Source organism: Nerophis lumbriciformis, linkage group LG22 (genome assembly GCF_033978685.3).
Source record: "Nerophis lumbriciformis linkage group LG22, RoL_Nlum_v2.1, whole genome shotgun sequence".
Classification (NCBI taxonomy): domain Eukaryota; kingdom Metazoa; phylum Chordata; class Actinopteri; order Syngnathiformes; family Syngnathidae; genus Nerophis; species Nerophis lumbriciformis.
This window is the reverse complement of record NC_084569.2, coordinates 27,834,730-27,857,458: the sequence shown is the minus strand read 5'-3', so window position 1 is coordinate 27,857,458 and position 22,729 is coordinate 27,834,730. Positions and strand designations below refer to the sequence as shown.

At 41.6% G+C, this 22,729-nt stretch overlaps 1 protein-coding gene across 2 annotated transcripts in view; it reads left to right on the top strand.

The window, feature by feature from the left end:
- Positions 1-22,729, top strand: part of LOC133615207 (serine/threonine-protein kinase N1-like) — a 135,898-nt gene that overhangs the window by 18,942 nt on the left and 94,227 nt on the right. The window contains exon 1 of one of the 2 annotated variants that reach the window (XM_061973605.2): positions 8,728-8,879. The exons of the other annotated variant lie outside the window; for it this stretch is intronic. Within the exon in view, the coding sequence (XP_061829589.2) occupies positions 8,847-8,879 (33 nt within the window). The 5' untranslated portion in view covers positions 8,728-8,846. Of the gene's footprint in view, positions 1-8,727; positions 8,880-22,729 lie in introns of those variants that run through there. 2 annotated transcript variants of the gene reach the window in all.

Sequence of the window (22,729 nt, the reverse complement as noted above, 5' to 3'; positions counted from 1 at the left end):
TCGTCCAGCTCTTCCTGTGGGACCCCGAGGCGTTCCCAGGCCAGCCGGGAGACATAGTCTTCCCAACGTGTCCTGGGTCTTCCCCGCGGCCTCCTACCGGTGGGACGTGCCCTAAACACCTCCCTAGGGAGGCGTTCGGGTGGCATCCTGACCAGATGCCCGAACCACCTCATCTGGCTCCTCTCGATGTAGAGGAGCAGCGGCTTTACTTTGAGCTCCTCCCGGATGGCAGAGCTTCTCACCCTATCTCTAAGGGAGAGCCCCGCCACCCGGCGGAGGAAACTCATTTCGGCCGCTTGTACCCGTGATCTTGTCCTTTCGGTCATAACCCAAAGCTCATGACCATAGGTGAGGATGGGAACGTAGATCGACCGGTAAATTGAGAGCTTTGCCTTCCGGCTCAGCTCCTTCTTCACCACAACGGATCGATACAGCGTCCGCATTACTGAAGACGCCGCACCGATCCGCCTGTCGATCTCACGATCCACTCTTCCCCCACTCGTGAACAAGACTCCGAGGTACTTGAACTCCTCCACTTGGGGCAAGATCTCCTCCCCAACCCGGAGATGGCACTCCACCCTTTTCCGGGCGAGAACCATGGACTCGGACTTGGAGGTGCTGATTCTCATCCCAGTCGCTTCACACTCAGCTGCGAACCGATCCAGTGAGAGCTGAAGATCCTGGCCAGATGAAGCCATCAGGACCACATCATCTGCAAAAAGCAGAGACCTAATCCTGCAGCCACCAAACCAGATCCCCTCAACGCCTTGACTGCGCCTAGAAATTCTGTCCATAAAAGTTATGAACAGAATCGGTGACAAAGGGCAGCCTTGGCGGAGTCCAACCCTCACTGGAAACGTGTCCGACTTACTACCGGCAATGCGGACCAAGCTCTGGCACTGATCATACAGGGAGCGGACTGCCACAATCAGACAGTCCGATACCCCGTACTCTCTGAGCACTCCCCACAGGACTTCCCGAGGGACACGGTCGAATGCCTTCTCCAAGTCCACAAAACACATGTAGACTGTTTGGGCAAACTCCCATGCACCCTCAAGGACCCTGCCGAGAGTATAGAGCTGGTCCACAGTTCCACGACCAGGACGAAAACCACACTGTTCCTCCTGAATCCGAGGTTCGACTATCCGGCGTAGCCTCCTCTCCAGTACACCTGAATAGACCTTACCGGGAAGGCTGAGGAGTGTGATCCCACGATAGTTAGAACACACCCTCCGGTTCCCCTTCTTAAAGAGAGGAACCACCACCCCGGTCTGCCAATCCAGAGGTACCGCCCCCGATGTCCACGCGATGCTGCAGAGTCTTGTCAACCAAGACAGCCCCACAGCATCCAGAGCCTTAAGGAACTCCGGGCAGATCTCATCCACCCCCGGGGCCTTGCCACCGAGGAGCTTTTTAACTACCTCAGCAACCTCAGCCCCAGAAATAGAAGAGTCTACCACAGATGCCCCAGGCACTGCTTCCTCATAGGAAGACGTGTTGGTGGGATTGAGGAGGTCTTCGAAGTATTCCCTCCACCGATCCACAACATCCGCAGTCGAGGTCAGCAGAACACCATCCTCACCATACACGGTGTTGATAGTGCACTGCTTCCCCTTCCTGAGGCGGCGGATGGTGGTCCAGAATCGCTTCGAAGCCGTCCGGAAGTCATTTTCCATGGCTTCCCCGAACTCCTCCCATGTCCGAGTTTTTGCCTCCGCAACCGCTGAAGCCGCACACCGCTTGGCCTGTCGGTACCTGTCCGCTGCCTCAGGAGCCCTATGAGCCAAAAGAACCCGATAGGACTCCTTCTTCAGCTTGACGGCATCCCTCACCGCCGGTGTCCACCAACGGGTTCTAGGATTACCGCCACGACAAGCACCAACTACCTTGCGGCCACAGCTCCAATCAGCCGCCTCGACAATAGAGGCGCGGAACATGGTCCATTCGGACTCAATGTCCAGCACCTCCCTCGTGACATGTTCAAAGTTCTTCCGGAGGTGGGAATTGAAACTCTCTCTGACAGGAGACTCTGCCAGACGTTCCCAGCAAACCCTCACAATGCGTTTGGGCCTGCCAGGTCTGTCCGGCATCCTCCCCCACCATCGCAGCCAACTCACCACCAGGTGGTGATCGGTAGAAAGCTCCGCCCCTCTCTTCACCCGAGTGTCCAAAACATGAGGCCGCAAATCCGATGACACAACTACAAAGTCGATCATGGAACTGCGGCCTAGGGTGTCCTGGTGCCAAGTGCACATATGGACACCCTTATGTTTGAACATGGTGTTTGTTATTGACAATCTGTGACGAGCACAAAAGTCCAATAACAAAACACCACTCGGATTCAGATCCGGGCGGCCATTCTTCCCAATCACGCCTCTCCAGGTTTCACTGTCGCTGCCAACATGAGCATTGAAGTCTCCCAGTAGAACGAGGGAATCACCCGGGGGGCGCACTCTCAAGTACTCCCTCGAGTGAATCCAAAAAGGGTGGGTACTCTGAGCTGCGGTTTGGCGCATAAGCGCAAACCACAGTCAGGACCCGTTCCCCCACCCGAAGGCGGAGGGAAGCTACCCTCTCGTCCAGCGGGTTGAACTCCAATGTGCAGGCTCTGAGCCGGGGGGAAACAAGAATTGCCACCCCAGCCCGTCGCCTCTCACTGCCGGCAACGCCAGAGTGGAAGAGAGTCCAGCCCCTCTCGAGAGAACTGGTTCCAGAGCCCTTGCTGTGCGTCGAAGTGAGTCCGACTATATCTAGCCGGAACTTCTCCACCTCGCGCACTAGCTCAGGCTCCTTCCCCCCCAGCGAGGTGACGTTCCACGTCCCAAGAGCTAGCTTCTGTAGCCGAGGATCGGACCGCCAAGTGCCATGCCTTCGGCTTCCGCCCAGCTCACATCGCACCCGACCTCTATGACCCCTGCTATGGGTGGTGAGCCCATTGGAGGGGGGACCCACGTTGCCTCTTCGGGCTCTGCCCGGCCGGGCCCCATGGGGGCAGGCCCGGCCACCAGGCGCTCGCCATCGTGCCCCACCTCCGGGCCTGGCTCCAGAGGGGGGCCCCGGTGACCCGCGTCCGGGCGAGGGAAATCTGGGTTCCTTGTCAGTGTTCCTCATAGAGATCTTCGAGCTGCTCTTTGTCTATATATGTTATATATATATATATATATATATATATATATATATATATATATATATATATATATATATATATATATATATATATATATATGTCCTTTTTTGCTGCTTCAACACAGCTCAATCCACACAGAACAAGGTCAAGTGAAATAACTTGTAGAGACAGACAGGGCTTTGCTGTCCGTAACACACACCGCACAGTGAGCTAACGTTACGCTAAAAGATAATTAGCCTTCACCTCAAGGACTGCGAGCGAGCTGAGCTGCCGCTTATGTTTCGAGAACGTCAACGGGTTCATAGCAGAGGTGGGACCAAGTCATTGCTTTGCAAGTCACAAGTAAGTCTCAAGTCTTTACCCTCAAGTCTCGAGTCAAGTCCCGAGTCAAGACAGGGCAAGTCCGAGTCAAGTCCAAAGTCAAGACTGGAAAGTCTCAAGTCAAGTCCCAAGTCCTGCATTTTGAGTTTCGAGTCCTTTCAAGTCATTTAACCACAGACTAATATATTTACACAGATTGTGTATGCTTTTAAAACGCTGTATTTATTTATTAAAACAAGTGCATTTGAAATTGCAGGGAAAAAGATAGTGCTGACATTGCACTTCAAAATAGCACTATTAACCATCCATCCATCCATCCATTTTCTACCGCTTATTCCCTTTGGGGTCGCGGGGGGCACTGGAGCCTATCTCAGCTACAATCGGGCGGAAGGCGTTTTACACCCTGGACAAGTCGCCACCTCATCACTATTAACCAGTCATTTTAAACATGTAACTCATTCCTTTACAGAATAAACACATTTGAAAAAAACAAGTGCAACTGTACTTATTTGCACAAAAGTGTTAACATTGTATTTCCATGGCATATTGCATTGTAACTAGTTCCACAGCAGTTTCTATCCTGTTCTTACCTTATCTCATTGATCTCATCTCATACTATATGTGTGTTTATGTGTGCGTACACATGAAAAACATAACAAATATATGAACATAACAATGAACAGAGTTGTACTTTTTAGATGTCAGGACCCTATGCAATATGTACACATATTCTTAATATAGTATACATTTTAACTGACCTTTATTTGACTATGTTTGTCTTTTTGTAGGTGGCTAAAATACGCGGTGCTGCTGACTGCCGTCTAACGTTACGTTACTGTGTGTGATACATTGACTAACGTAATGTTACTGTGTGTGATACATTGACTAACGTAATGTTACTGTGTGTGATACATTGACTAACGTTACGTTACTGTGTGTGATACATTGACTAATGTAACGTTATGTATAGGTACCTCATGAAACCCTGCTTAAAAAAAAATCACTTGACAAAAAGTATGAATAAGGTAGCAAACTGCAGTGGACGCAACAGATTGCCGTGTTTGCAATGACGTTATAACCATAGACATCTTATAAGTAGACGCAGCATTGGTTGCTGTGACGTGAGCAATTTGCCCGCCATCTTGAAGTGCTGATGAGGAGCCGGCGAGCAGCCTAAACTGACAGTTGAAAGGTAGAAAACAAAGATGGTGTTCAGCGTTTTCCTGCTCAAATGAGCGGACTGTTGAAAATAGGAATCGGGGGATTACTTTTCACAAGTAAGATTTAACATTAACGTACTATTGGTTGTATTTTATGAAAATAATATTACCACAGAGTTGAGAAGGATCAAAGATCTTCAATATTTGTATGTGAAAATCACAAAGAAATCTTCTGGGGGAGGATGACGCCCCTACAGGGGTTTGGTTTACAAACTTTCAGCCCCACCTAAAACAAAATTCACCAGCCACTACTGATTATGATGCATTCTCATTTTAGGCAAAGTATAAGACAATACTTTCTTAACAGTATAATTGTAACCAGGAATCAGTCTTCAAGTAACAATATTCAAATACTAACATTGTTGGGTTAAACAGAATTTGGTTTTATTCTGAATCCAGTGAAACAGATTGGTGGTTTTAGCTGATATGAAGACTTTCAGGTGTTTATATATGTTTAAGTATTTGGCAGACGCTTTTATCCAAAGCGACTTACATAAAATAATACATATAAAACAATCACTGCAAACATTATCATTTAAGGGAAGAATGTAATAGAAAATATCAATACAAAGTGTCAAGACAGAATAAACTCTCTGCTGCTGAAGCAACAGAGATACAGTCTATAGGTCCCTAAGATATATAGATATCTAATGTATTCATACATTGTTTATGTAGGATACACGCATATGTATATATAACCTAATCATATTGTTTCTTCAACTTAAAAATAGCTTACCGTTTTTTTCCCCCTTCTCTGGGATTATATTCCCAGTTTTGATCTCGGACGTCTGGTCACTTATAGCGTATAAGAATATTATATTACTGTTAAGCAAACTATGAATAATAAAACACGCCAAAACATGTGTCTGTTACACACATATGACAAAAAAGCGCATGAAAATCAGTGGTATTCAGTGAGGTAAAATGAATTAAATGCGCTGACAGTTCATTGCTCCTGCCAAATGAATTGCACTGAGTGGAGCGGATCACCACTCCAAGATGGCGGCCCCGCCCCTCGTCTGCGCCAGTAGGCAGTAGCGCTCTATGCTGCGTCTACTTATAAGATGTCTATGGTTATAACGTTAGCAGTGAGTTTGCAGCCTCACTGATTTAACTACACAGCAAATAAAAGTCACGTTACTTAGCCAATAAACGTTATCTTACATTCCAAACTTACCCTTCTTTGTGCAACTTCAAATGTCGAACGAAGTTGGAAGTTGTTGCGTCTCCGTCTGTAATATTCGAACTGCGTGATTTGCATACGGCAATTCGTTTTTTGTTGACCAAGTCGTAGTTTTTATACCCGAACGAAACCAACTTTAACATAATTGTTTATCACTGGCACGTTGTTGGACAACTCTTGTTCATTGGTTGTCCTGCAATTTGATTGGATGAATGCTGTGTGATGAAAACAACGTACTTCTAATTTGATTGGCTGTTGTACTGACAGCACACCAGCTGACAGGAATAACACGCTGATAGACAGACGAAGAAAATGAAAAATACGGAGCGCTCCCAAATAACTTTTTAAGCTTTGGATTTTGGGGAAAGTGGCAAGTCATGTCAAGTCATGTCAAGTCAAAAGGCTCAAGTCCAAGTGAAGTCACAAGTCATTGATGTTAAAGTCTAAGTCGAGTTGCAAGTCTCTTTACATTTTGTCAAGTCGAGTCTAAAGTCATCAAATTCATGACTCGAGTCTGACTCGAGTCCAAGTCATGTGACTCGAGTCCACACCTCTGGTTCATAGTGATGTTACTAGTAGTTGACTGGGAGGTGTTTATTATAATTTGGGGAGAGTCCGCTGCCTTACCTGCTAAACACCTATCTGCTCACTCCACCGAAGGAGCACTGACTACATGCGCTCTGAATACGTAATGCTGATTGGCTGTTACCGCTCTGAATACGCACTGCTGATTGGCTGTTACCCTCTGCGTGTAACCAATCAGATGGTTCTGTAGGTGGGACAATGCTGGGTGCTGCAGAGACATAATGACAGAGGCAGACGCAGAACTATGCGGAGCAGCTTGTTAAGACTTTAGTTTAGGCGGTGGCTCTTTGTTGTTAAGGCGACTGCCTTAACAACAAAGCGCTGCGGGGAAACCCTGATACATATATATATGTATATACAGTATGTGTATATTTATGTAGATATGTAGATCGAAAGGAAATTTTAATCTGAACGTGTATGATTGGTTCAGAATATTCCGAATGGGGTGTTTACATGAAGCATTTTTATTCCGGTTAGACTTTTAATCAAAACAATTGTGCACATAGCTAATGACGATATGGGGCTGCATGTTTTCTTCAGGCAGTCGTCTTCATTAATCTGGAATTAATTAATTAATTAATCTCATTGGAACGGCACCAAAAAAAAGTTTCTGACTTTGCCCAATACCGATTGGCTGTTCATCACTAAATATGACTTTCGTCCAGTCATCCATAGTCCACCACTGCTTTTCCTTACTCCGTTTTAACCTACCATCATTTCTGGACTATAAACCGCTACATTTTTCCTACACTTTGAACACTGCGGCTTATAATATGGAAGGCTAAATTATGAATGTTTCTTTGTTAACAGCCTTAATAAAAACTATTTACCAAAAAAAAACAAGCAAAAACTTTAATTTTTTTTTTATTGTTTGTGCTATGGCGCTATCTTTTGGACGAGTTCTCTCACTGCTGGTGCTGCAGTGTCATTCCATTTATCGGTAGTGTTTTTCTCCGTAGCATTTCTTACTCATATGGATTATTCATTCATTACCCCAAGCAACGTCTGTAAGTTTTACAATATAACTAAAACTATTAATACTTACTAAATAGTCCCATGTGTGATTATCTGTCGGAGTGTTTTCATGCATATTTGTACGTGCTATCGTAATGTAATCAAGCTAGCGTCGTTAGCATGAGCTGATATGCTAATACGTTTACGAGTGTTTGTGTTAGTATTATTAACTTACAACGGAATTATTTTTGTGTTTCAGTTGCGCAAATTCCTCAGTAAATTTACCAAAACGTCGCCGTGGAGTTATTGAGTCTGTTTAGCTGATTTTAGAGCTAGCTTCCGCAGCTAGTGGGTCCTATTTTGTTTGATCAGCCGTTTTACTGCCGTGTTACAGACACCGTTTGGAAACAATTAAGGTATGTAAATAAATATTTTCAGAATCCATCCATCCATCCATTTTCTACCGCTTATTCCCTTCGGCGTCGCGGGGGGCGCTGGAGCCTATCTCAGCTACAATCGGGCGGAAGGCGGGGTACACCCTGGACAAGTCGCCACCTCATCGCAGTATTTTCAGAATCTTTCTGTGTAAATAACTAATTTCACAACATATATATCTGCCACTTATAGTCCGGTGCGGCTAATATGTGGGGGAAAAAAATTATTCTAAAATGTAGTGGGTGCGGCTTATATCCTGCTGTGCTCTATTGTCCATACGGTAGTTTTTTGTTGTTAAGCTGTTAATGACTGCTTAAATAAAAAATGACAAGAAAACGGTAACTCACAGGCATAGAGAGACAGTAACGCTAGAGATGCGCATTTTGATTAATATAATTAGAAAAACAAACTAAATATGGCCCTAAATAATTAATTGCAATTGACACAATAATTTGACACCCCTAGATATGATAATTATTGTTTTATATTTAAGAAATGCAAATAATGAACCACAATCATACATTAATTGTTCATTATTACCTCACTGACCGTCCATCAAACTGGTGCAGGTGTGCCTAATGAAGTGTCCCTTAAGTGCAGTTAATTTAAAAAACACACCATTCATATTCACGTACACATTATGAGTGCGCCTTGAACTTTTTCTCCCCGTTTAGTTGGCTGTTTATCTTTTTGGCCCCGGCCGCTGCAGATGACTTCACGGGCGTAAATCAAGGCGAACGCTGCGCCGAGTTGATAACGTAACGTTCACTTTGGGGAAGCTACACAGTCTGCAGCCTGGCTCATGAATTGTTTATTCCTTTTGGGGTTTAAACTGTAAGAGCTCCGCACGCTGCCGCTGCTCCTTTCCTGGGTGGAGGAGAGCAGCCAAATTACTTTTGTATTGATCACACGGCAGAATGGAGGCGGCGTCTTCCATTTTCTTTAATGGCCTCGCAAGACTTCAGAGAGGGCTCCTTTTGGAACTCGACGGATTGTCTCTCGAGTGTTATGAGACCGCGCCATGACTCGGCTCACAGTGTCTCCAGCTGCCACGGTAACATTGTGTCTTTGGATTGTTCCCCAAAAATATCTTCCCGCTTTTCACTGCTTTAAGTACAGATAACAAGCATGCACTATATGGCTCCCTTTATAGCCCCCATTAATTGATTGCATGCATTAATTAAAACGGAAGAGAGCTTTTGGCATTGAGTGCAGTCGAGCAGGTTAGGTTATGGGAGAGAGACAGAAGATAACTTTATCCAAAAAGATCTTTTTAAAGGGGAACTGCACTTTTTTATTTATTTACCTATTTCTCACAATACCGACGTCTTTCTCTTTTTTGTGTATCCTAAATTGTAGAGACTGCTAACAAGGTAGCCTTTTTGCCCATAAAGCCACCAACAATACTCATATATATATATATATATATATATATATATATATATATATATATATATATATATATATTAGGGATGTCCGTGATATTATCGGCCGATAAATGCGTTAAAATGTAATATCGGAAATTATCGGTATCGTTTTTTTTATTATCGGTATCTTTTTTTAATTTTTATTTATTTATTTATTTTTATTAAATCAACATTAAAAACACAAGATACACTTACAATTAGTGCACCAACCCAAAACACCTCCCTCCCCCATTTACACTCATTCACACTCATTCACACAAAAGGGTTGTTTCTTTCTGTTATTAATATTCTGGTTCCTACATTATATATCAATATATATCAATACAGTCTGCAAGGGATACAGTCTGTAAGCACACATGATTGTGCGTGCTGCTGGTCCACTAATAGTACTAACCTTTAGCAGTTAATTTTACTCATTTTCATTAATTACGAGTTTCTATGTAACTGTTTTTATATTGTTTTACTTTCTTTTTTTATTCAAGAAAATGTTTTTAATTTATTTATCTTATTTTATTTTATTAATTAAAAAAAAAAAGTACCTTATCTTCACCATACCTGGTTGTCCAAATATATACATAAAAATGTGTTAATTCCACAACTGCATATATCGGTTGATATTGGTATCGGTTGATATCGGTATCGGTAATTAAAGAGTTGGACAATATCGGAATATCGGATATCGGCAAAAAGCCATTATCGGACATCCGTAATAAATAAATATATATATATATATATATATATATATATATATATATATATATATATATATATATATATATATATATAACACAGAGGAACTACTTTTCTGGCGTACATAGGGATGGGCACCGAATTTAGTACCTTTATAGTAGAGATGTCTGATAATGGCTTTTTTGCCGATATTCCGATATTGTCCAACTCTGGATGCAACCGCTGGATGCATTAAACCAGTGATTTTCAACCTTTTTTGAGCCAAGGCACATTTTTTGTGTTGTCAAAATGCGGAGGCACACCACCAGCAGAAATGATTAAACAACGAAACTCAGTTGACAGTAAAAAGTCGTTGTCGCAATTGTTGGATATGACTTTAAACCATAACCAAGCATGCATTAATATAGCTCTTGTCACAAAGTAGGTGTACTGTCACCATCAGTCACATCACGCCGTGACTTATTTTGAGTTTTTTGCTGTTTTCCTGTGTGTAGTGTTTTAGTTCTCGACTTGCGCTCCAATTTTGGTGGCTTTTTCTCTTTTTTTGGTATTTTCCTGGAGCAGTTTCAGGTCTTCCTTTGAGCGATATTTCCAGCATCTACTTTGTTTTTATCCTTCTTCGTGGGGACTTTGTCGATTGTCATGTCATGTTCGGATGTTACATTGTGGACGCCATCTTTGCTCCACAGTATGTCTTTGCTGTCGTCCAGCATTCTGTTTTTGTTTACTTTGTAGCCAGTTCAGTTTTAGTTTCGTTCTGCATAGCCTTCCCTAAGCTTCAATTCCTTTTCTTAGGGGCACTCACCTTTTGTTTATTTTTGGTTTAAGCATTAGACACCCTTTTACCTCCACGCTGCCTCCCGCTGTTTCCAACATCTACAAAGCAATTAGCTACCTGCTGCCACCTACTGATATGGAAGAGTATTACACGGTTACTCTACTAACCACGTTAAACCCAGATTCCGATCTAACAAAGGTCTTAACTCATTCTCTTTCTATGCCACATCAATGTGGAATGCACTCCCAACAGGTGTAAAAGAAAGGGCATCTCTATCCTCCTTCAAAACCGCACTAAAAGAACACCTCCAGGCAATTTTTAATTTTTTTTAATTTTTTTTAACATGCCTCAAAACAGCAGCTTGGAATTTGGGACATGTTCTCCCTGAGATAATCCTGATACCCACTACAACTATGGGAAATACTATACTTTGACTTTCACAAAGTGCATTATTTTTGAATTTTTTTAAACATGCCTCAAAACAACAGCTACAAAAACAATGAAGGCACACAGCTTCAGTCCAGAGTATACTAGAGCATACTTGCCAACCTTGAGACCTCCGAATCCTGGAGATTGGGGGGGGGGGGCAGCGGGGGGTGAATATTGTAGGGTCCCGGAAGAGTTAGTGCTGCAAGGGGCTCTGGGTATTTGTTCTGTTGTGTTACGGTGCGGATGTTCTCCCGAAATGTGTTTGTCATTCTTGTTTGGTGTGGGTTCACAGTGTGGCGCATATTTGTAACAGTGTTAAAGTTGTTTATACGGCCACCCTCAGTGTGACCTGTATGGCTGTTGATCAAGTATGCCTTGCATTCACTTATGTGTGAGTAAAAGCCGCATATATTATGTGGTTGGGCCGGCACGCTGTTTGTATGGAGGAAAAGCGGACGTGACGACAGGTTGTATAGGACGCTAAAGGCAGTGCCTTTAAGGCACGCCCCCAATAATGTTGTCCAAGTGGAAATCGGGAGAATGGTTGCCCCGGGAGATTTTCGGGAGGGGCACTGAAATTTGTGAGTCTCCCGGGAAAATCGGGAGGTTGAAACCGATACCGATAATTTCCGATATTACATTTTAAAGCATTTATCGGACGATAATATCGGCTGGCCAATATTATCGGACATCTCTACTTTATAGGCACCAACAGAATTCTGTCGGTACTACCGGGTATCAAACCGTGCCATATTTCGATATGTCACTTCTGGTTTCGGACTAAAACACTGTCTCAATACACTTAAGCAGCATTTGAGGTGGACCCAGCCAAACTCCCTCTAAGTCAGGGTTTCTTAACTTTTTTGACTCAGAGGAGCCAGGGGCCCACTCAAATATCTCCACTTAATTAGTAATCTTACTCTTCATTTTAATCCTATTCAATAAAACAGAAAACAAATAAATACAAATAAAGTAATTAATTAAGAAATAACAACAAAAACTACATTTAATAATACATATTTTATCATGTATAAATGTGTTTTAAATAAACTACCAATGCAATTAAAGTGCAAAAGAAAATACAGCTTCACTACTTTAGTCATAATTTTTGCGCTTAAGAAAGTTCTTAATGACTTAAGCTCCAAACTTTGTTTATTATTGAGATTGTCATTACTGCCACAAGTGGTGGAAAAGTGGAAAAACAACAGGGTATCGCTGCGGCCTATACTGAGCACAGCTGAGAAACATATCTTTTTTGGCAGCCCTCTAGGGGCCCCGGCCCTATGGTTAAGAAACGCTGCTCTAAGTAATGTTGCAATTTTCAACACCAACAAGGCAAATAAGCGTTGTAGAAAACGCTCAAACGCAAAATAAGGCTCCACTCTTTCAAAGTCTGCTAGCTTGATGCTCATTTACAAACCCTGTTTCCATATGAGTTGGGAAATTGTGTTAGATGTAAATATAAACGAAATACAATGATTTGCAAATCATTTTCAACCCATATTCAGTTGAATATGCTACAAAGACAACATATTTGATGTTCAAACTGATAAACCTTTTTTTTTTTTCAAATAATCATTAACTTTAGAATTTGATGCTAGCAACACGTGACAAAGAAGTTGGGAAAGGTGGCAATAAATACTGATAAAGTTGAGGAATGCTCATCAAACACTTATTTGGAACATCCCACAGGTGAACAGGCAAATTGGGAATAGGTGGGTGCCATGATTGGCTATAAAAGTAGATTCCATGAAATGCTCAGTCTTTCACAAACAAGGATGGAGCGAGGGTCACCACTTTGTCAACAAATGCGTGAGCAAATTGTTGAACAGTTCAAGAAAAACCTTTCTCAACCAGCTATTGCAAGGAATTTAGGGATTTCACCATCTACGGTCCGTAATATCATCAAAGGGTTCAGAGAATCTGGAGAAATCACTGCATGTAAGCAGCTAAGCCCGTGACCTTCGATCCCTCAGGCTGTACTACATCAACAAGCGACATCAGTGTGTAAAGGATATCACCACATGGGCTCAGGAACACTTCAGAAACCCACTGTCAGTAACTACAGTTGGTCGCTACATCTGTAAGTGCAAGTTAAAACTCTCCTATGCAAGGCGAAAACCGTTTATCAACAACACCCAGAAACGCCGTCGGCTTCGCTGGGCCTGAGCTCATCTAAGATGGACTGATACAAAGTGGAAAAGTGTTCTGTGGTCTGACGAGTCCACATTTCAAATTGATTTTGGAAACTGTGGACGTCGTGTCCTCCGGACCAAAGAGGAAAAGAACCATCCGGATTGTTATAGGCGCAAAGTTGAAAAGCCAGCATCTGTGATGGTATGGGGGTGTATTAGTGCCCAAGACATGGGTAACTTACACATCTGTGAAGGCACCATTAATGCTGAAAGGTACATACAGGTTTTGGAGCAACATATGTTGCCATCCAAGCAACGTTACCATGGACGCCCCTGTTTATTTCAGTAAGACAATGCCAAGCAACGTGTTACATCAACGTGGCTTCATAGTAAAAGAGTGCGGGTACTAGACCGGCCTGCCTGTAGTCCAGACCTGTCTCTCATTGAAAATGTGTGGCGCATTATGAATCCTAAAATATCCCCAACGGAGACCCCGGACTGTTGAACAACTTAAGCTGTACATCAAGCAAGAATGGGAAAGAATTCCACCTGAGAAGCTTAAAAAATGTGTCTCCTCAGTTCCCAAACGTTTATAGAGTGTTGTTAAAAGGAAAGGCCATGTAACACAGTGGTGAACATGCCCTTTCCCAACTACTTTGGCACGTGTTGCAGCCATGAAATTCTAAGTTGATTATTATTTGCAAAAAAAAATAAAGTTTATAAGTCAAATATCTTATCTTTGTAGTGCATTCAATTGAATATGGGTTGAAAATGATTTGCAAATCATTGTATTCTGTTTATATTTACATCTAACACAATTCCCCAACTCATATGGAAACGGGGTTTGTACAAACATGTGTTTTAAATAAACTACCAATGCAATTAAAGTGCAAATGAAAGTACAGCTTCACTACTTTTGTCATAATTTTTGCGCTTAAGAAAGTTCTCAATGACTTTAGCTCCAGACTTTGTTTAATATTGTGATTGCCATTACTGCCACAAGTGGTGGAAAAGTGGAAAAACAACAGAGTATCGCTGCGGCCCATACTGAGCAAAACAATGTGCTTGTTCCATTTTTAAACAAAGAAAACAATCTGAAGTTGTCTTTATTTTTAAGTTATCGAGCCGTGATTTTACCAGTCCGACCCACTTGGCAGTAGATTTTTCTCTATGTGGCCCCCGACCTAAAATGAGTTTGACACCCCTGTTTTAGACGGAGACATGGAGAAATTGTAAAAGTGGGAAAATGCATAAGTTTCTGTAATTTTAACATTCAGTATGTCAAGCTAGAATTGAGATAAAAGTCCACTGCCGTAACAAACAAGGAAACAACGTTACCCAAACAGGCTCCAAATAGCTTTTGACGTGGAGGTGTTGGTTCACAGCAAACATTCACTTTGTGTGTGTGCGCGCTCGTATTACGACTTGTGAGGCCAGACAATTATGGCCATCGTGACCTCTCAGAATGTGTCATGGAGTGAGAGAGCGTAAGCCGGTCTCGACGGAAACGGGTGACCCACCTGTGGCTACACCTGATGCGTCCACAGCGCCGAGGTCATGTGATAGCCTGTTTGTTTTTGCTGTGATGGTGGTGTTGGGTTTAAAGGTAGCACAGACCTGAGGCTCCATCCTCAGCCAGCCTGTCTAGACCCACAGGCCAGCACAGCAAAGTGGAATGAGCTCCAAAGCTATTATTACCTGTTGGCAAGGACCAGGCGCAGTGTGTAGTAGCAGTGCTGCACAATAACAACACTTTTGAGACTGTAACCCGAACCGCTACTATTGTGTTGTCATGTACTTTTTGGGAATACAGCGGGACAATGAAGCACAAATAGCAGCCTGGTGCCATTGTGATTTTTTTTTTTTTTTTTAATGTACTACCAAACAATGTGTAGGAAACTAGGAGAGTAGTAACTGAAGGAGGATAAATGGCCTTCTATGAATAGGATACAGTGTTGCACAGGGAATGTCCAGACAGGAGGAAATCAATTTGAAACGTCTCTGTAGCTACCTGCTGATTTAGCTTGTCCGTGTAGCCATTCAAAATTACTCTGTTTTATAAAAAAAACAAAAAAAAAACAGTTGGTTTAAAGTGGAACTGCACTTTCTGGGGAATTTTGCCGATCATTCACACATTCAATTGTGGTCAAAAGTTTACATACACTTGTAAAGAACATAATGTCATGGCTGTCTTGAGTTTCCAATAATTTCTACAACTCTTATTTTTTTGTGATGAAACAAAAATTGAGCTGTTTGGTCACAATACCCAACAATATGTTTGGAGGAGAAAAGGTGAGGCCTTTAATCCCAGGAACACCATGCTTACCGTCAAGCATGGTGGTGGTAGTATTATGCTTTGGGCCTGTTTTGCTGCCTATGGAACTGGTGCTTTACAGAGAGTAAATGGGACAATTAAAAAGGAGGATTACCTCCAAATTCTTCAGGACAACCTAAAATCATCAGCCCGTTGCAGTGAAACTTGCCAAGGGACATGTACCGTATTTTCCGCAATATAAGGCACACCGGATTATAAGGCGCACCTTCAATGAATGGCCTATTTTAAAACTTTGTTCATATATAAGGCGCACCGCATTATAAGGCGCATAGAATAGATGCTACAGTAGAGGCTGGGGTTACGTTACGCATCCATTAGATGGAGCTGTGCTAAAGGGAATGTCAACAAAACAGTCAGATAGGTCAGTCAAACTTTATTAATAGATTACAAACCAGCGTTCTGACAACTGTGTTCACTCCCAAAATGAATAAACAGCTGTTTTATTATTTTCCCCGAGGTAAAGTCAGTGACGTGGTGTTTTGTTTATCTTTTAACAACAGCAAGGTATAACATGTAGTGCAACATTTATATCACATAGTGGAGGGGAACTTTTCCCTGGTTCAATAAACACGTAAAAAACAGTCTGATACTGTTACGGTAAATCAAACGTTAGTGCAATCACAATATAGTAACACTCGAAATAGTGCAAAGCAATAACAATATCAATAACTCAACGTTGCTCAAACGTTAATGTCACACAACACAACACACAAAATAAACATGTAAAGCTCACTTTATTAAGTTATTCCTTATCCACGAATCCCTCAAATTCTTCTTCTTCAGTGTCCGAATTAAACAGTTGGGCGAATACGGCATCCAACATGCTCCGTCTCGTCGAAGTCGTCATTAATCGAGTAAGTGTCGCTGCTGTTGTCTAGCAGTTCAGTGACAATGTTAAATTCTCTCGCTACTGCTCTATTCCCGTGTTCTACTGCGTGACTGATCGCCTTGAGTTTAAACTCTGCTTCGTAAGCGTGTCTCTTAATAAGAACCATTTTGGGGACTTTACATAAACACACAAATGGAAATGAAACGGCACGCCTCGCACAGTCATATATCCCAGCATGCACCGCGCACTTCTTCTTCTACGGGGAAAATGAAGTCGGCGGCTGCTTACCGTAGTTGCGAGACCTTTTGTGGCTCAATATTGGTCCATATATAAGGCGCACCGGATTATAAGGCACACTGTCAGCTTTTGAGAAAATTTGAGGTTTTTAGGTGCGCCTTATAGTGCGGAAAATACGTTAACCAAATATTAACATTGTTGTATGTATACTTTTGACCCAGCAGATTTGGTCACATTTTCAGTAGACCCATAATAAATTCATAAAATAACCAAACTTCATGATTGTTTTTTGTGACCAAAAGTATGTGCTCCAATCGCTCTGTTATGTACGCGAGGGGTGGAAGGAGACGACACCATGAAGAAACTCAGGTTACCGTGTTTATTGTAACCTTTGATGATTGTGTGGGAGGTGTATGCTACTCTACGTGTTGGTTGCAGGACTAAGTGTGAAATTAACCATGTACCGTATTTTTCGGACTATAAGTCGCTGTTTTTTTCATAGTTTGGCCGGGGGTGCGACTTATACTCAGGAGCGACTTATGTGTGAAATTATTAACACATTACCGTAAAATATGAAATAATATTATTTAGTTCATTCACGTAAGAGACTAGACGTATAAGATTTCATGGGATTTAGCTAATAGGAGTGACAGATTGTTTGGTAATATATATATGTATATGTTATAGTTATTTGAATGACTCTTACCATAATATGTTACGTTAACATATCAGTTATTTATGCGTCATATAACGTACACTTATTCAGCCTGTTGTTCACTATTCTTTATTTATTTTAAATTGCCTTTCAAAAGTCTATACTTGGTGTTGGGTTTTATCAAATACATTTCCCCCCAAAATGCGACTTATATATGTTTTTTCCCTTCTTTCTTATGCATTTTCGGCTGGTGCGACTTATACTCCGGAGCGACTTATACTCCAAAAATATGGTAAATAATACCAGAGAATGTTGTACGTGCGTGATGGATGAATTCTTTGTCAGTCCAAGAGGGCTAGGCACAAAGTAAGTCCGGGGACAGGCAGGAGGTCGAGGGCAGGAGAGAAGCGACAAGGTCCGTGTCCAGGCAAGGGTCGAGGATCGAGGGAGGCAGTCCAAAATCCGGATGGAGGTACAGAGCTCGAGCACACGAAACAAGACGGGTACTGCAAGGGAGACAAGGGACATGAGTCAAGGAGACAAAAAGGACACGGAGAACAAGGGCGAGGACAACAAGAGGGAAGCCAGAGACGTAATGCTTACTACTGAGAGTTAACGACGTTCCGGTGTAGGTTCCAAGGAGCGACTGGTCTTTATGTTGTCCTCCTGATTATTGCCAGTTGCGCTGATCGCTGACAATCTGCAGCTGCGGCAAAGCGTGAGCGTGAAGCGTTCGGCGTGTGCGGGGGCGTGTCCTGGCATGCTGCCAGACAGAGTGTTGGATCTTGCTGCGGGAGAATTGTGGGTTCGAGACCGCGCCGTGACACACTCTATCACAACAAAATAAGAGTTGTAGAAATTATTGGAAACTCAAGACAGCCATGACATTATGTTCTTTACAAGTGTATGTAAACTTTTGACCACGACTGTATGTTTTCCTTTTTTCATGCATTCTAACTTGTAAATAAACTTGAGCAAAAGGCAGCTAACAATGGAGCCAAAGGGAGTCGCTCTATAAAGCCTCCAGCAACGTTTTATATACATGATGTTAAGTACAGGATTTTCGGACTATAGAGCGCACTGGTATACAAGCCGCACCCACTAAACTTTAAAGAAACATTTTTTTCCCCCATACATAAGCCGCACCGGACTATAAGCTGCAGATGTATAGAGGATATGAAATGAGTGGTTTACACAGAAAGATTCTGTAAATGTTTCTTTATTTATACCTTAATTGTTTCCAAATGGTGTCTGGAACACGGCAGTAAAATGGCTGATAAAACAAAACAGAAGTCATTGTCATGGACATGCGGAAGCTAGCTCTCCAATCAGCGAAACCGACTCAATACTCCACGGTGACATTTTGGTGAATTTACTGGGGAATTTGTGAAACTGAAACAATACAAAAAGAATGCCATCATAAGTTACTAATACTAACACAGACACACGTAAACGTGGTAGCATATTAGCTAATGCTCATGACGCTAGCTTCATTACATTACAATAGCACGTACAAATATGCATGAAAACACTCCTACAGACATCACACATGGGACAGTTTAGTAAGTATAAACAGTTTTAGTTATATTGTAAATAGGGATGTCCGATAATGGCTTTTTTGCCGATATCCGATATTCCGATATTGTCCAACTCTTAATTACCGATATCGATATCAACCGATACCGATATATACAGTCGTGGAATTAACACATTATTATGCCTAATTTGGACAACCAGGTATGGTGAAGATAAGGTCCTTTTTTTAAAGAAAATTAAATAAGATAAATAAATTTGAAACATTTTCTTGAATAAAAAAGAAAGTAAAACAATATAAAAACAGTTACATAGAAACTAGTAATTAATGAAAATGAGTGAAATTAACTGTTAAAGGTTAGTACTATTAGTGGACCAGCAGCACGCACAATCATGTGTGCTTACGGACTGTATCCCTTGCAGACTGTATTGATATATATTGATATATAATGTAGGAACCAGAATATTAATAACAGAAAGAAACAACCCTTTTGTGTGAATGAGTGTTTTTTTGGGTTGGTGCACTAATTGTAAGTGTATCTTGTGTTTTTTATGTTGATTTAATAAAAAAAAAAATACATAAAAATAAAAACGCGATACCGATAATAAAAAAAAAAACCATACTGATAGTTTCCGATATTACATTTTAAAGCATTTATCGACCGATAATATCGGCAGGCCGATATTATCGGACATCTCTAATTGTAAAACTAACAAACGTTGCTTGGAGTGATGAATGAAGAAGCCATACAAGTAGAGAAGCGATGGACAATTAGAACAGGGAACGGCACTTGTACTTCCGATTCAAAGCTTTAAACCGCAGGAAACACTGAAGGCAGTCACCCAGCAGCACCTGCAGTGAGCAAACTCATCCAAAAGATGGCGCCCTAGCACAAACAATAACTGACCATTTTAGTGTCTCAGCGTTCATATTCAATTCATAAATTAGCCGCACTGTTTTATAAGCTGCAGAGCTCAAAGTGTAGGGAAAAAGTGGTGGCTTACAGTAATATCAGAAGGCAGAATTTTGATACAGGTCTGGTATTTGATCTTATTAGATTACATTGTTCACTTCTGGTTGGATAGGCCGCCTTCACTAATGACTTCTTTATTTCCTGCTGTAATTATTAAAACTGAAATCTGCCAATATTCTTTTGGACGTTTTTTATTAAATTTTTTGGACCATCATAAGCGCCAGCATCGGTTCAGAAGGATAATTGTGTGTATTATAAAATGGACCTCTTATCCCCTTCAGCCCCTCTGCACTCATCATTTTTAATCTGCTTCCCATGTCCATTAGCATCATGTCTTCTCCCGTATCTCCTTACACCGTATGTCCCCCCTACAGCCTGGCAACGCGTTGCAACCAAAGTAAAGCCCCCTAGTCTGATGGCCCCGTTTTCTTCCAGATTGAAACTTTCTGGTTGAAAGTGTCACATGGTCGATGACACATTTGTGTTTGGATTCGTTCCAGTGAGTAGAAAAGGCGGGATCACGCATTAAATCATCTCACAGTTGTCGTTCATGTTTTGGAGTTTAAGGCCTGGCATCCATTAGTGAAGACTGCGTACATTTATAGGCTGCATACGAACTGTTTACACAGTGTTTATTCACAAATTCAACAAATGACAGTAGTAGCCTACGCCAAGGCAAAATCTTAGCCGTCACACCTTAAAAGTAAGGGTTTTTATGTGAAAACCGAATAAAGTAATATAATGTAAATACATTATATTACACACAAAGTCCAATGTTATTTTTAACTTTTATTGCCAAACTTTTGCTCACAACCGGTTCATTATCCCTTCCGGTGCACACACTTACGTCTATGTCCTAGACACACAACAATATTTCCTTATTCTCCACCAATCTTCTTTCAGGCACGGACGTTTGCAATCATGGGAACAATAAACATCAAAACAACACAAACATAAAACATTACTACCAGCAGGTCGTTACAGTATGATACACTTGAAAAATGATCATCAAAGTACATTGTACAGTAAGCAGCAACAATAAAAAATTGAGCAAAATTATATAATATATAACCTATTTGTTTACCGGGTTTCCCTTTAATGTAATTGATAGTTAGCCGCCACACCTTAAAAGTTAGGGGTTTTTACGTGAAACCAAATAAAGTAATATAATGTACAAAACCCCAAACCAGTGAAGTTGGCACGTTGTGTAAATCGTGAACAAAAACAGAATCGAATGATTTGAAAATCCTTTTCAACTTATATTCAATTGAATACACTGGAAAGAGAAGATACTTAACGTTCGAACTGGTAAACTTTATTTTTTGCAAATATTAGCTCATTTGGAATTTGATGCCTGCAACATGTTTCAAAAAGGCTGGCACAAGTGGCAAAAAAGACTGAAAACGTTGAGGAATGCTCATCAAACATTTATTTGGAACATCCCACAGGTGAACAGGCTAATTGGTGAGCAAATTGTCAAACAGTTTAACAACAACATTTCTCAACAAGCTACTGCAAGGAATTAAGGGATTTCACCAATTTACATTCCGTAATATCACCAAAAGATTCAGAGAATCTGGAGAAATCACTGCACGTAAGCAGCAAGGCTGAAAACCAATGTAACCTTGGATCCCTCAGTCGGTACTGCATCAAAAAGCGACATCAGTGTGTAAAGGATATCACCACATGGGCTCAGGAACACTTCAGAAAACCACTGTCAGTAACTACAGTTTGTCGCTACATCTGTAAGTGCAAGTTAAAACTCTACTATGCAAAGCGAAAGCCAATTATCAACAACACCCAGAAACGCCGCTGGATCTGAGCTCATCTAACATGGACTGATGCAAAGTGGAAAATTATTCTGTGGTCTAACGAGTCCACATTTCAAATTGTTTTTGGAAACTATGGACGTCGTGTCTTCTGGACCAAAGAGCAAAAGAACCATCCGGATTGTTATAGACGTAAAGTTCAAAAGCCAGCATCTGTGATTGTATGGAGGTGTATTAGTGCCCAAGGCATGAGTAACTTACACATCTGAGAAGGCACCATTAATGCTGAAAGGTACATACAGGTTTTTGAACAACATATGTTGCCATCCAAGCAAAGTCTTTTTAATGGACGCCCCTGCTTATTTCAGCAAGACAATGCCAAGCCACATTCTGCACGTGTTACAACAGCGTGGCTTCATAGTAAAAGAATGCGGGTACTAGACTGGCCTGCCTGTAGTCCAGACTTGTCTCTCATTGAAAATGTGTGGCGCATTATGAAGCCTAAAATACCACAACAGAGACCCCGGACTGTTGAACAACTTAAGCTGTACATCAAGCAAGAATGGGAAAGAATTCCACCTGAAAAGCTTCAAAAATTGGTCTCCTCAGTTCCCAAACATTTACTGAGTGTTGTTAAAAGGAAAGGCCATGTAACACAGTGGTAAAAATGCCCCTGTGACAACTTTTTTGCAACGTGTTGCTGCCATTAAATTCTAAGTTAATGATTATTTGCAAAAAAAAAAAAGTTTCTCAGTACGAACATTAAGTATCTTGTCTTTACTCTTTCATTCAATTGAATAAAAATGATTTGCAAATCATTGTATTCTGTTTTTTATTAATGATTTACACAACGTGCCAACTTCACTGGTTTTTGGTTTTGTATTTTAGCATCCTGAAGAAGTCACACAAAGTTCAACGTTATTTTTAATTTTTATTGCCAAACTTCTGCTAATAACCGGTTCATTTCCAACAGTATCCCTTTCCGTGCACACCCTTACGTCTCTGTGCTTCACTCCCAGACACACATTTCCTTATTATTCTCCACCAATCTTCTTTCAGGCACGGATGGTGTGTTTGCAATCATGGGAACAATAAACATCAAAACAACACAAA